This window comes from Dermacentor andersoni, chromosome 1 (genome assembly GCF_023375885.2).
Source record: "Dermacentor andersoni chromosome 1, qqDerAnde1_hic_scaffold, whole genome shotgun sequence".
Classification (NCBI taxonomy): Eukaryota; Metazoa; Arthropoda; class Arachnida; order Ixodida; family Ixodidae; genus Dermacentor; species Dermacentor andersoni.
In genome coordinates, this window is record NC_092814.1 from 297,760,343 (window position 1) to 297,773,788 (window position 13,446).

Below are 13,446 nucleotides of genomic sequence, written 5' to 3' on the forward strand. Positions count from 1 at the left end.
AGAATTTTTAAAGAAATAAAAAGTGTTTTTTTTTTGTAGATTTAAAAAACATTCCATTTAGTGATAAACATGGATAATTGGGCACCCATTTTGTACATGAAAGAAAACGAGTGGAAGAATATAATTTGGCATCATTTAACACAATAGTTCACTTGAGGTGTGCAAAAAGTATCAGCCCCTTGGGTTTGTCATTTGATGCAAGAGAAAGGATGGAAATGAGAGGCAAACTGAAGTTTGTGCTATGTTTTTAATTTTGTTGTTCTACATCTGAAGCTCCTCACAAGATTATATTTATTCGGGGGCAGGAGAACTTTCGATTATTAACATTCAGAATGTTAATATTTTGGTTACAGTATGACAACTATTCCTGTAATAATTTGGGAAAGTGCCAATAATTCACAGTTCACAGATGGTGGCCTGAGGCATAAGAAATATTGGAATTGTTTTCTGGGCAAAATCTTTTTTTTTTTTTTTTTCCAAGAGAGTAAGATTGGATTCACTTTTGCTGCCACAAAAACTACAGTAGAATCTCGTTGATATGTTCCCATTACATACATTTTCCTGGTGCCAATGTTCGCAATCGAGAACACAAAAAATGACCCAATAGAGTTACGCTCATTTTTTACCGGTTCATATGTTCCCAGAAAACACCATTTTTCGCCACCAACGTTCAGTATGTCGTGAAACTGTGATCGTATGATACGTTTTACGGCCGCTAGATCCCATGTAAACAAGACAACGCGCGAGGCGCACGTGATCGAGAACAGTATATAGCTGCCCACCACGGCAGCTTCACCGCAATACTCGCTCACATGTCTCACGTGAAAACGCCGGCGTGCACTCAGTTTATTTTGGTACCAGCAAATCTTCTCCAGGGTCGTCGCACGCAGCATTCAACTCTATCACCGCCAATCCTATTGCAATAAGCACCTTCGCATATTCGTTTCACAGCGCCTGGTGGGGTCGGAAGCATAGCGCACGCTTTTAATAGGCGATAACCGAAACATGCCACTGTTCAGCTGCTGCAGACTGCAATAGTACACGTTTTCCGGCCGCTAGATCCCATGTGAGCAAGAAAAAGTCGCAGTTTCGTCCAAAAGGTGAAGCACCGATTGCGATAGCAAATTAGCAGATAGCTACACGAACTAAAGATGGTAGTTTTATTGGCCGTATAAGCTTGTAAACATTCGCTTACTAACTAAATGAACAATGACATCATGTGTAAATGCGACTGAACGAGGACGTAGAAAGAAACAGACACACAGAGACAGTCCTTGTTCAGTCGCACTTACACATTCTATCATGGATTCAAACTAACTAGCCTGCCAACATGTTTTAACTAAAATAACAAGCACGGTGTCACATGCGCACAGGTAAACATGAACACATCTCGCTCGATGAGCACGGAAATGCGTCAAAATGCTGGTGTGAGGAATCGCGGCCGCATCAGCGATCGAATTGACCTTTGTGCATCTCTCGCTTCAACACAAACGTAACATCTAAACCACAGCACATACAAAGCTACCAGCACTACACAGGCTCTGCGAACATCGCAGATCGCTTTGAAGATGAGGCCCGCGCGGGCGCGCACTTTGGCCACATCGCAGATCGCTTTCAAGATACGGCATCCGCGCGAAGAATGTCCCCCTCCCTCACCTTACCCCTGTGCCTCGTGCGCGACAGGAGAGGGTGCGCTTCCTGCCCGCCTTCCCCGCTGGTGCACGCTTTCACTCGCACATACAGCATATGGCACGCAGCGACGATTTTATCGCCCTTGGACTTTATACGGAACCTCACGCTGACGCCGACGGCAGAAATGCGCCTTGAGTGTTCGTATAATTGCTACCGTAATAAAAGGCGCGAGGCACGCGCGATTGAGAACAGTATATGGCTGCCTGTCTCACATGAAAACAACAGCACGCACAGTTTCTTATACCGGTACCAGCAAATCTCTGCCCGGGTCGTCGCACACCACGTTCACAGCTATCGCCGCCAACCCTATTGCGATAGCATCTTCACTTATCTGTTTTACAGTGCGTGGTGCGCAGTGCCATTGGTAACGTACTGCACGCTTTTAATAGGCAATAATCCAAACGCGTCACTGTTCCCTGTTGCAGGCGGCATGACGTGAGCATCATGTTTCGCTTCGGTGGCATCTGGCATCGCTTCGTCCTTGATACTTTGTGGTTGCATGTGTTTGCGCTGTAACAATTTTTATGTCAAGTATGCACCAACTCGCCCAGAAAGAAGTTTTAATGGCATCGCCCACCAGCTCGATTTCACTTTGGTTTCCCATCGCCATCTTAAAACACCATGCAATAGGAAAACAACAAAATGCGTCTCGGGCCGCTGGAGCACCACCAGCTTGACACGCAACGGCATCTCATGCCGAAACAATCCATGCGATGCTTCGCATTATGTAGATGTCAATAACAGTTGAGCCTGTCAAATTTTTTTAGTTACTTCGGATCGTACCTTTTCCCAGTTAGTATCTTTTTCTAAAGCTGTGTTTGTTCCAAAACATATGAGCGAGGTTCTACAGTATATAATTTTCTTTTCACATCATTTAAATATGTTGACTGGACATGGTTGACTATCTTATCTGAAATCAGCCTACGGAAGACTCATGGGTGGTCCGAGTTTTTCTGTAGAAAACTTCTTTCTCTTTCTTTGACCCTGGGAGTAGCGGCTTGGGGAACTGGGTGACCAGAGGCCATGGGTGCCATTATGGGCAGTCTGGTTCTGTGGCTCGACACTTGGGTGCTTCAACACCATCTGGGATGGTGGGCGTCATCAGCCAGATGCTGTTGCATACAGTGAGCATAGTAGGACCACCTCACAGAGCTGAATTTTTTCATAGGTGCCTGTTTTTTGCCCATTTCAGGTGTTTTGTTGGATACTGGTTGTTGCCAAGTTAGCAATTCACTTAGCCTCAGGCTTTTTGGAGCTGCCTGTCATATGTGGAGGGACACAACCCATTGAGCAGTGGCGTTAAGATGGCCCCGCTTCGCTGACCTCTCATTCTAGCTAGCCTCACATGAATTGAAATTCCTTGTTTGACTCAAGAAAGCAAGCTTTGTTCATGTGAACCTACCAATTAAGTAGCCACCAGAAATATTGGCTAGCCAAATTGAGCACTGCACTATATGAATGGTGTGCATGCAGAGTTGCTTTCCCTTGCCTACTTCAGTGTTTTGTCGAGCATTCGAGTGCATGTAGCATGTGCAGTGTCACCCCTGGCTTGCTGTAAACTGCACATCATCTACACTGCTGCCCGCTGCGCCGAACTAGGATTAAGTCACCCCAAGCAATGGAGATGCCTGTGGCTTGTTTGGCAGAACGGACAGCTGTGTCCAGCTGTGCGACACTCAGTCAGCAACGAGAGCCAGTGCTGTAAACCAGAGGCATTGGTGCTGCACATAACGGTCATTTGAGTTCGTGGACATTTCCTGTATGTACTGCTTCTAGTTTATGGATCACATGTAGATATTAGCCCCTGTGCATGTTTTCACCAGAGTATGGAGTGATTTAAGGTTGGAAGGATGCGAGAATGCTTGACTCTCTTGAGTCCCCTAATGTTTGTCTTCCCCGCAAGGTGCTTGCATCTTCTGCTGTTCAGCTTCCCTGCGTGACACACATGCGATGTTGGCAGTTCGTGTCCTAGTGTGCAGCTGTGACGAGAGATGGTGCTAGTGTTAATGCCCACGTATTGGAGCCACCACAACAGCTTCAACAGAGTCACCAAACCCAGTGCCATACACTTTTTGTACACTGAAGAGTGGGGATGAGCTGTGCACTTATCTTTTTGTAGTCCTCAGATATACTTTGTTCTAGACCCGTTAGCCCTATGGTGCCATATCATTCAACTCCTCAAATTTGAGTTGTCCGAGTGGTTTATACAAAATATCACCTATAACAAGACCTACTGCCTAGGCCACACCTGCTTCATGTGGTTTGCAAAAAGTAAGCTGTCCTTTTGTAGACATATATACTATTATATGTCATTTGGATTACTGTACAATTTATTTCATGGCTTCAGTTTGTGTCAGCGTACTTTCAGACTACACTGAACAAGAAAAAAAGTTTTTAAAATTATTTTTAATTACACTATTTGGCTTTACTTTTGGGTAAACCCAGCTGGCACTGTCAAAGAGTCTGTTCATGAAGAACCATGATTTGCTCCCACGTGTGGGAGCCTTGTGAAAGTTTTTAAAAGCAAAGTTTTTTTTTTTTGCGAACCTCGCCGGGTTTCGTGACTGTGGCTGCAGCCTGGCTGTTCTCATGACGAATAGGCCAACCAATCACAGCGAAGTACACATGCCGCGTTTGCTGCTGGGTTCTTTGCACCACCACCAGATGGAGCTCGCCTTCGCATATCCACGGCAGTGGTGCCGCCGGCCGTGCAGGGAAAAGGAAAAAAAAAAGAACCAGAAAGCTCGCCTTCAAGCATCCACGGCTGCACGATAATGAGGAAGTAAACGGTTCTTGCAGATAGAATGGATTCGAATTGCGCTATGTACATATGCGCATGCTGCCTCTGAAACCATGATGCATTCAATGCATCCTTCGTACTCGTTTGTAATCTGCAATTCTGCTTATAACAAAAGGCTTGGTATAATTTGTGTGTGCCCGCACTTTTGTGTGTATGTGTGTGCCTGCATACGTGCACTCGTGTTTCGACTATGCACTCACACAAAGTTTTGCTGTATATAGATTCAATTCGTTGAATTGGCTGCATTTTTTAAAATTACCTTCCTTTCACCCTAGTCAGCGTCCTTGTAGACGTTTTTGCAAATGGCTAACCACACAAACCACACATGCATTGCACTTTTTTTGGTCATAACAATATGAGCAAAAAGTTGAAGTATACAAAAATTATCTTAGTACTTTGTGTAACTCCTTCGGATCTGAGTAGAGTACTAGCTCAGAATTCACACAAACAATCTATGCATCTTAGTTGTACACTAACAAGAAACGACAGTCGGACCTATATAGTAGACTTCCTTTAATTCGACTCCGGTTAATTCAAGCTCGACTGAAGGTCCCAGCCAGTGCCCATGGGACCAAACTTGGGTAATTTTGATCCTAAATTTGGCCTTCACATGAATAACTTGAACACAGGAGTCAAGCATGCACTTCACTCCTATGGTGACCCTAATAGCAACCTCTTTTGCGGCAGCATCCGTTTCAACGAAGCTTAGAGGACAATGAATTCGTTGAAAACATGTAAAAAATCTCCCGTCGAAAGTGCCTACTTTGGGCCTACCTTAGGGAAGATTTCTAAGAAGTAACTGTGTAGCTCGCCAATGTCTGTTTGCAGCACTTACCCGATTTTAATGTACGCCCCCCCCCCCCCCCCATTTTTCAATAGCCCTGCACGGTGCAATCGGACACAAAACCAAAACCGCCTTCGCGACGTTCGTATGCTTTACCGCACAACAGGCTTGTATCGAGGCGAAGCTGACCTTAGAAAACAGGCCTCCATTGTGCCCCACTAGACCCTCGCCTTTCTTTCTTGCTAAACAATTGGGTGCGCATTGGATTTCTACTTTGTTTAGAAGCTTTAATGTCATTTTTACTTTGGTTTTCTGCTTTGGACACACAGAAAGTGGGAGCATGTTTGATTTGGGGTCGTGTTAGAATTGGGCAAATGCTGCCAAAGAATCAAGTGTTCTGGCATTTTTTCTGCATCTTGTTTAATTCAACCTGCCGGATAATGAGGTCCATTTCGCCGATCCCGTCACGGTCGAATTAACGGAAATCGACAATACTATAAAGAATACGCATATAAAGAATTATCGGACGTAACAATATAGTTTGTCTCCCCAATATCAGCATGTAGTGAATACATGCTTATAATGAATATTGGATATAATGACATTTTTGCCTCAAATGTGACTTTGTTATGACGAGGTTCGTCTGTACTACTTAACTGTCTATGGGACCATACCTGCCAGATTATGAGTGAGAAGCAAAGGGGGTACGAAGAAGTTTTATTTTTTGTTGGTTACAACCACATGAACCAAAGCATGTGGAGCACTCAACCACATGAATGAAAAGTTTCTAATGTGTTTGTTTTTCTTTTTTCCCTATGCAGCCTAACTAACCTACAGACCAGCATAAAAATAACAGCGATTAGCTATCAATTATGCTCCAGTCTTACCGAACCATCAAAAAGAATTTTAATGTGTTACTCTCTCTGTACATTATAGTATTGTTGATATACAGTAAACTCTCGTTAAAATGAAATCTTTTTGCTCAAATTATTACTCTATTCAATATTTCTTTCAGTCCTGACCTAAACACATGCATTTTAAACCACATTACTTGAAGCATACTGATATTCCGCTCCAATTAGAGTGAACTAGCAAAGGGCATGTGCGCATTCGCCTTTCGTGCCAAGTGAAGCTTAGCGTGCTGGGCGAGAAAATGACCCTCAACATCGACAGCTATGCAATTGTGGTGCCTGTGCACCCTTTTCCTCCATGCTGTGCCTTCATGTTATCAGCTATGAGCGGTGAGCAGTGCAGCCATGGTGCCAGGGCAACTAGCAAGGAACGGGTACGCACTGATGGCAGCGCTTTGCGAGCAACCCTCTCTGGCACCAGCTATCGCCATCACAGTGCCTGTGCACCCATCGGGCTCAATCACAATTGAAAATGCGCTATGTGACACCCGTATTAGACTTCAGCAGAGTTGTGCTATTTGAATTCTGCCTTCTTAGCTTTTATGGAGGAGTCCCTTTTATTGAATTACCACTTATATAGAATTTTTTCGCCATCACAATCCCTTCATTATAACGACGGTTTACTGTACTGCTATGTTGACATCCAGTTCAATAAATATATACACCTTATTAAAATAGAATGTTGTCAACCTTAGCTGCTGGCTGCATATAGATAACAATCCTCAAAAGGAAGTGTGGCACGGAGACCAGACTCCCTAAATATGCATTGCACCTTACCCTGACTCTACGTTGGCACCTCTGCGCTGCCCTGCCAAGGATTCCTGGGCGCTGTCGGTTATTGCAGTGGCTGCTGACAAAAAACGAGTGTAGACCTTGTTGCGGACTTTGCGTGGAAACACCAGCAGGTAGTTCCGCCCATCGGCTGAGAAAACTTCCAGGGCTATTGGCTATAAAAAGACAAGGCATGTATCATTAGCCTATCACATGTACAACTCTTTACCCACGTGAAAAACACTGAAAAGAAGAGCTGGAGGAAGTCACACAGTTATGCGCCGTGATGAATACTGAATTGATTCCGACATTATGGACACCCAAAACATGTACCGTATCTACTCCGTTCGAATGTGCACCTGCATTTGTGGTCAGAAAAGGGAAAAATGTCAAAATTTCTGCATTATTAACTTCAATTTATTTCAATTTATTGTTGGTCAAGGAATTGTGCCAGAGTTGCAGAGTTTGTGGTGTTATTATTAATACCCCAGTAACAGCGTGATCAAGCTCGATTGGGATCGAATTTCTTAATCGCAATTGGCTCCTCTGCGCAAGCTATGGACGGAAGTCGATCACGGTTGAGAAATGCGATCTCGATCAGGCTTGATCGTGATCGAAAGTTCCACATGTGACCGTGGCATAAAAGATCGTCACTTACTTTATGCAAACTATATGCCTGGATATGTCAATATTTGAGCGGTAGTTTTCCATCATCATCATCATCATAATCATCAGCCTGTTTTATGTCCACTGCAGGACGAAGGCCTCTCCCTGCGATCTCCAATTACCCCTGTCCTGCGCCAACCGACTCCAGCTAGTGCCCACGAATTTCCTGATTTCATCGCTCCCCCTAGACTTCTGCCGTCCTCGACTGTGTTTCCCTTCTCTCGGTACCCATTCCGTAACCCTAATGGTCTAATGGTTATCTAACCGGCGCATTACATGACCTGCCCAGCTCCACTTTTCACTTGATGTCAATTAGAATATTGTCTATACCCGTTTGCTCACTGATCCAAACCGCTCTCTTTCCGTCTCTTAACGTTATGCCTAGCAATCTTCGTTCCATCGCTCTTTGCACGGTCCCAAACTTGTTTTCGAGCTTCTTTGTCAATCTCCAAGTCTCTGCCCCATATGTCAGCACGGGTAAAATACACTGATTGTACACCTTCCTTTTCAATGATAATGACACGCTTCCAGTCAGGAGCTGACAATGTCTGCCGTATGCGATCCAACCCACTTTTATTCTTCTATGAATTTCCTTCTCATGATCAGGGTTCACTGTGATTAATTGATCTAGGTAAACATACTCCTTCACAGATTATAGAGGCTGGCTGGCGATCACGTACTGTTGTTCCTGTGCCTGGCTATTCATCATTATCTGTCTTCTGCATATCAATCTTCAATTCCACTCTTACACTCTCTGTTAAGGTCCTTAATCATTTGTTGTAACTCGTCTGCATTGTTGTTGAGTAGAACAATGTCATCGGCAAACCAAAGGCTGCTGAGATATTCGCCGTCGATCCTTACTCCTAAGCCTTCCCAGTTTAATAGCTTGAATACTTCTACCAAGCACGCAGTGAATAGCATTGGAGAGATTGTGTCTCCCTGTCTTACCCCTTTCTTTATAAGTATCTTCCTGCTTTTCTTGTGTAGAATTAAGGTAGCTGTAGAACCCCTGTAGATATTTTCCAAGGTATTTACGTAAGCGTTCTGTACTCGATTACGTAATGCCTCTATGACTGCTGGTAGTTTTTTGTAAGGGTAGGAAAACTTTAAAAAGTACATGAAATTGGTCCATAATGGATTAAGGTACAAACTCGGACTTGTGGGCAAAAATTTGTTCTTTCTGCTTGCACAGGTGATGTCCAAAAGCCTGGTGAATGGGCATGGCACATGCCAGCACCAGTTGGCCAGTTAACATAGGCCTCCACATTGTCCCACCAACATGTTCTAGCAAAGCCACACACAAATTGAGAGAGAGGAAAAAAAAGGAAGAATCTATGATGTGTATGGTTCAGGACTCTCCTGCCAGGTGGCTTCTAAGCTTAGGCTTTCCTCACTTAAACCCACCGATTCCCTGCAGGTGCACCTTAATAATAATAATAATAATAATATATGGGGTTTTACGTGCCAAAACCACTTTCTGATTATGAGGCACGCCGTAGTGGAGGACTCCGGAAATTTCGACCACCTGGGGTTCTTTAACGTGCACCTAAATCTAAGTACACGGGTGTTTTCGCATTTCGCCCCCATCGAAATGCGGCCGCCGTGGCCGGGATTCGATCCCGCGACCTCGTGCTCAGCAGCCCAACACCATAGCCACTGAGCAACCGCGGCGGGTTGCAGGTGCACCTTAAGCTGGTTACCCCAACAGGTGGCAAATAATCACCAGCTGTGGTGTCAGTGCGGAAACAAATTGTTTTCACCAATGAGGTACTTTTAGTCAGCATGCTGATTGTGATTAGGCATGCACTGGTAGCTGCATCAATACTGCATGCCTCAACTTTTCTGATTGAACTATGCCGCACCTGCATTGGGCAGATGTGGTAGTTGAACGAGGCGGTAGACTTGAACCCACTTATAACGATACCGGTTTTAACAATATATCGGTTATAACAATGAAAAGCTGCTGCACCATTAACTTTTGTATGTTTTCTATGGAGACAAAACGCGTTTACTACAAGGTCTCCATGCCGCATTATCGGTTATAACGATGAAGTCTGCCTGTTGAGTGTCCGTGCCGAAAGGTAATGGAACGTGAAATCCTTGAAAAGAAAAAAAGTAAAAAGTAAAACGCGAGCCGCTCCACGATTGCCCGCCACCCCAACTGCTGCCATGTGCTTCTCTCCATGAGAGATGCATGTCAGCCTCACGAGTATCTCTCTCGTCGCCCTTCCACCACTCCTAACACAAATGGGCTGCGCCCATAGCTCTGTGCCGTGCCACCCTCCGAAACATGAATGGACCGCACCAACTGCCCTGACAACACTGCCGATGCTGCTCCCAGGTTGCTCACTGGGCCCTCTGGTTCTTTATTCTATGGCCCTCATTCTGTGCAATTCTGCTAATGGATTAAGCCGCTCGTGCCTGTCTTTGTTTGTTGTAACTCACCGCTGAAAAGAAGATGGCTGATCCAGCCACTGATCATCGGCAATGCACGACGTTGCCAGTGAAAAGAAAGCACACTGCTATAGATTTGGAAATGAAGTGCTTTTAACCAATGAAGCGATCATTGCAAACGCGCTTACATCAGATAGCGACAGTGACGGCCACGACGGCAGCGCTGACACGGTAGGGCAGGCTGCCTCAACATTGTCCCTGCGGGTGGTCCTGTAGATGATTAAGTACCTCATGGGCTTGCTCTCGCGAGGGACCTTCCGCTTCACTACGTAGAGCACTTGGATGCCTTGGAGAAGGAGGTCTGCAAGCTTAACGTAAAGCAAGCAAGGCTGACGGACATGCGGTTTTCTTGTGCAAACCAGTGGGAAGTTTGTGGCGAGATGCTTGTGGTGATCATGTCCCAGCATTTTTTTTTAGATAAAAGGCACCTTTTGGGGCCACCAAAGCGATGCCTCGGCGGAGCTCGAGTGTCACTTGCCGCCCGTGACCCCTCTTTGCAGTTGTTATAGCAGTGCCATTCTCGAATGACGACAGCTGCAGCTTGTTAACAACATGTGATTGGAGCGTGCAGGAAGCAGAGTTAAACAGTTAAACGAGTCAACATAATCAGAAGCCGGATGAAGGAAGGTGGTGGGGAGAACTGGTTTCCCCGCCATTATAGTTTGCTCGGAACAGCTACGCCATCCTCCATTTTGATTTTTTTTTCATGCAACCTAGTTATAACAATTATTGGTTATAACAATGGAATTTTCGTGGCACTTGAATATTGTTACAGGAGGGTTTGACTGTAGTGTAAGCATGCAAAGTGTCTCTTTGTGTAAAGAAATGCATGCAGGAAGAGCTCAATGCTGGGCAAACTTCATGCTCATGATAAGGTGTGGGTAGTGAAGACCTTTCGACTGGAAGGAGTGGGCAACTTCTCTCTGGAGTGTTGCATGACAGTAAAAAGCGCACGTGCTGCCACTTCAGTGCTTTTGAGAAGGGGTTCATGTGGGTTTATCACAGACCAGAGGGCATTGTGGCAGCAACCAGGGAGCTCTAACAGAAATCTAGTCAATGAATCACCAATCAAGTAAATTTGACATGCACACCAGTTTTAGTAAACTTCTTCAGGATAACGTTTACAGTTTTGCCCCAAGTTGAAATATTCAAAGCAATAACAAGGTTTAGCATTGCTCTCAAGCACTTCAGATGATGTTCTAACAATACATGATGGTGACATGTTGACGCGATGCAGCATGTGAGACAACTGCTGCTGTGCAGAAGAAATAGTGCTCTGGCGGGTACCGGGCATCTCATAATGCTGGTACGATGTTAAACGTCGCAAGCAGTGTTAAGGCATTGCAACTCAATGGTGCACGATATGAGACCGATGAAAAACCGTTGCCGTTTGTGTGTGTCAACGAACAATCGTTGGCGTTTGTTCATGCTAACTTGACATTTACTATTTGTTCCATCCAGACCAATAAATGCATCTCAATGTGGTATGCACACACCTGCTCTGCAGGAATGCTAACGTGTGTGCACACAATTCTCATACTAGCAGCACAAGACAGAATGCTGCCCTGGCTCTGCTGCAGATCCGATATAGCAGAGCGTGATGATGCATCCACTTGGCTTCATCATTTTTGTAGCCAAACACATTGCATGCCTCTGGGGACCTTCTAAACCTCCACGTGCAGGCTGGACACACGCTGTCAGTATTGTGACAGCACAATGGCGTGAACGCGCCTCGAATGTCCTTATAACTGCTATTGCAATAAAGAAGGTGCATATTCAAAAATTGTAAACATGGTATATATGTTGTAAACAAACAGTTCATAACAACCTACCTGCAGAAGGTAGCGTCGCTTGTGCACTTCACGTATGTCATCATACGAAAATTTACTGCACCTAAATGAGGAAGTGAGGACCAGAAAAAAAGTTGTATTTGCTTTACATTTGTTTTTACATGTTTCAAACCATTTTTAAACTTGTTACGTACATTCTCTTCTGGTGCTTGCTCCTTGGGGAAGAGTTTGGAATAATTGGGTCATGCATGCTGCAAAATGAGAGAAGGAAGAAAAGAGTGGCAAGTGTTCTTGGTCACGTTTTTCATTTGTTTGACAAAACATAAGAATGCTCGAAAAAAATAAAAAAATAAACAAACAGCCTTGTCATTAACAGAAGGGGGCACCCTGTACACTATTTAATGAATAGATAAATTGAGATGAAAGTTGCCTTGTTTGTTTGATGTGCTACTTCTATATAAGCTAATTTTTCATTTAGCTTAGTTTTTTTTTTCACAGTTAAATCGCAATCCCTTCCAAATATTGGAGGAGCATTATATTTGGTTCTACTACTGTTACCACAGCAGTTCCTTTCGTTTTTGTAATATTTTTTTGTTAGAAAGATGAACTCTGGTGGAGTACAAAATAACCAATATATTGGTGATTATTATCACAAGAAGTTCTTAAAACACATTTTTGAAATGTCAAAGACAATTTTACACCCACAAATCTGTTGTCCTATAGCTTTGGTTCAAAGTAGACAAACTTTCACTCTTGTTTATAGCATGCATTATAAATTCTATATCATTTCACTACTTTTTAATACTAGGTACTTACAGGTTTTCTGAACTAAGTCAGCTTAACTCTTTCCGTACCAGGTGTTTTTTGCAGGTCACACCAGATTTTTTTTTTAAGGAACTACTGCAATCAATATTTTATGTAATACATAAGCAAAAAGCAGAATAAATGCACTTTTCCCACATAAAAGGTTTATTAGCAAGATGTACATCATAAAGAAGATATAAGTTGCTAGAATTTAGATTGTGGGATAAAACTGAACAAAGTTTGTAAAGACACGCTTGTATATACTAAGAAAAATATGTAACAAAAATTATGAGATATACAAAATGTTTTGCCATCTAATAGGCACCATATCATAAAAAAACAAAATTTTTCATTGAACAGGTATTCCACTACAAAAATTTAAGTGCAAGCACTACAGCTTGGCGTGCCGGGCTGCAGCCGCCAATGTTCCGGGATGGCTTGCGTTGGCGCCGCTCTCAAAGTCCGTTGGAAAGACCACATCCTCAGACTCGCTACTGCTCAATCCATCGACAAAATCAGCCGAAAATGCAGTGGAATCCCGAGATCTTTGATCTTTCGAAGTGCACACACTGCTCCAAGAGGCGGTCCTTTTTGCTTTCTACTTTGATGATCGCGAAACATTGGAGTGTGTTAAAAAATTAACGCCTTGTCGGGAAAAAGTGACATGTTTGCAAAACAAATGTATAGATCTCCTCCTTCACACCCTACGGCGCAGAATGTCCATGAGCGGCGTGGAAGGTCTCAAAAGCGGCGTTTCATACCATCAGTAGTGGG

General features: G+C 43.9%; 1 protein-coding gene across 1 annotated transcript in view; it reads right to left on the minus strand.

Annotated features, from left to right (window-relative positions):
• bchs (WD repeat and FYVE domain containing 3 bchs) overlaps window positions 1-13,446 on the minus strand; it is a 255,193-nt gene that overhangs the window by 57,337 nt on the left and 184,410 nt on the right. Inside the window, exons 50-52 of the mRNA XM_050196790.3 lie at window positions 12,063-12,119; window positions 11,911-11,971; window positions 6,965-7,134 (exon numbers count right to left, since the gene is read on the minus strand). Of these exons, the coding sequence (XP_050052747.1) occupies window positions 6,965-7,134; window positions 11,911-11,971; window positions 12,063-12,119 (288 nt within the window). The remainder of the gene's footprint in view (window positions 1-6,964; window positions 7,135-11,910; window positions 11,972-12,062; window positions 12,120-13,446) is intronic.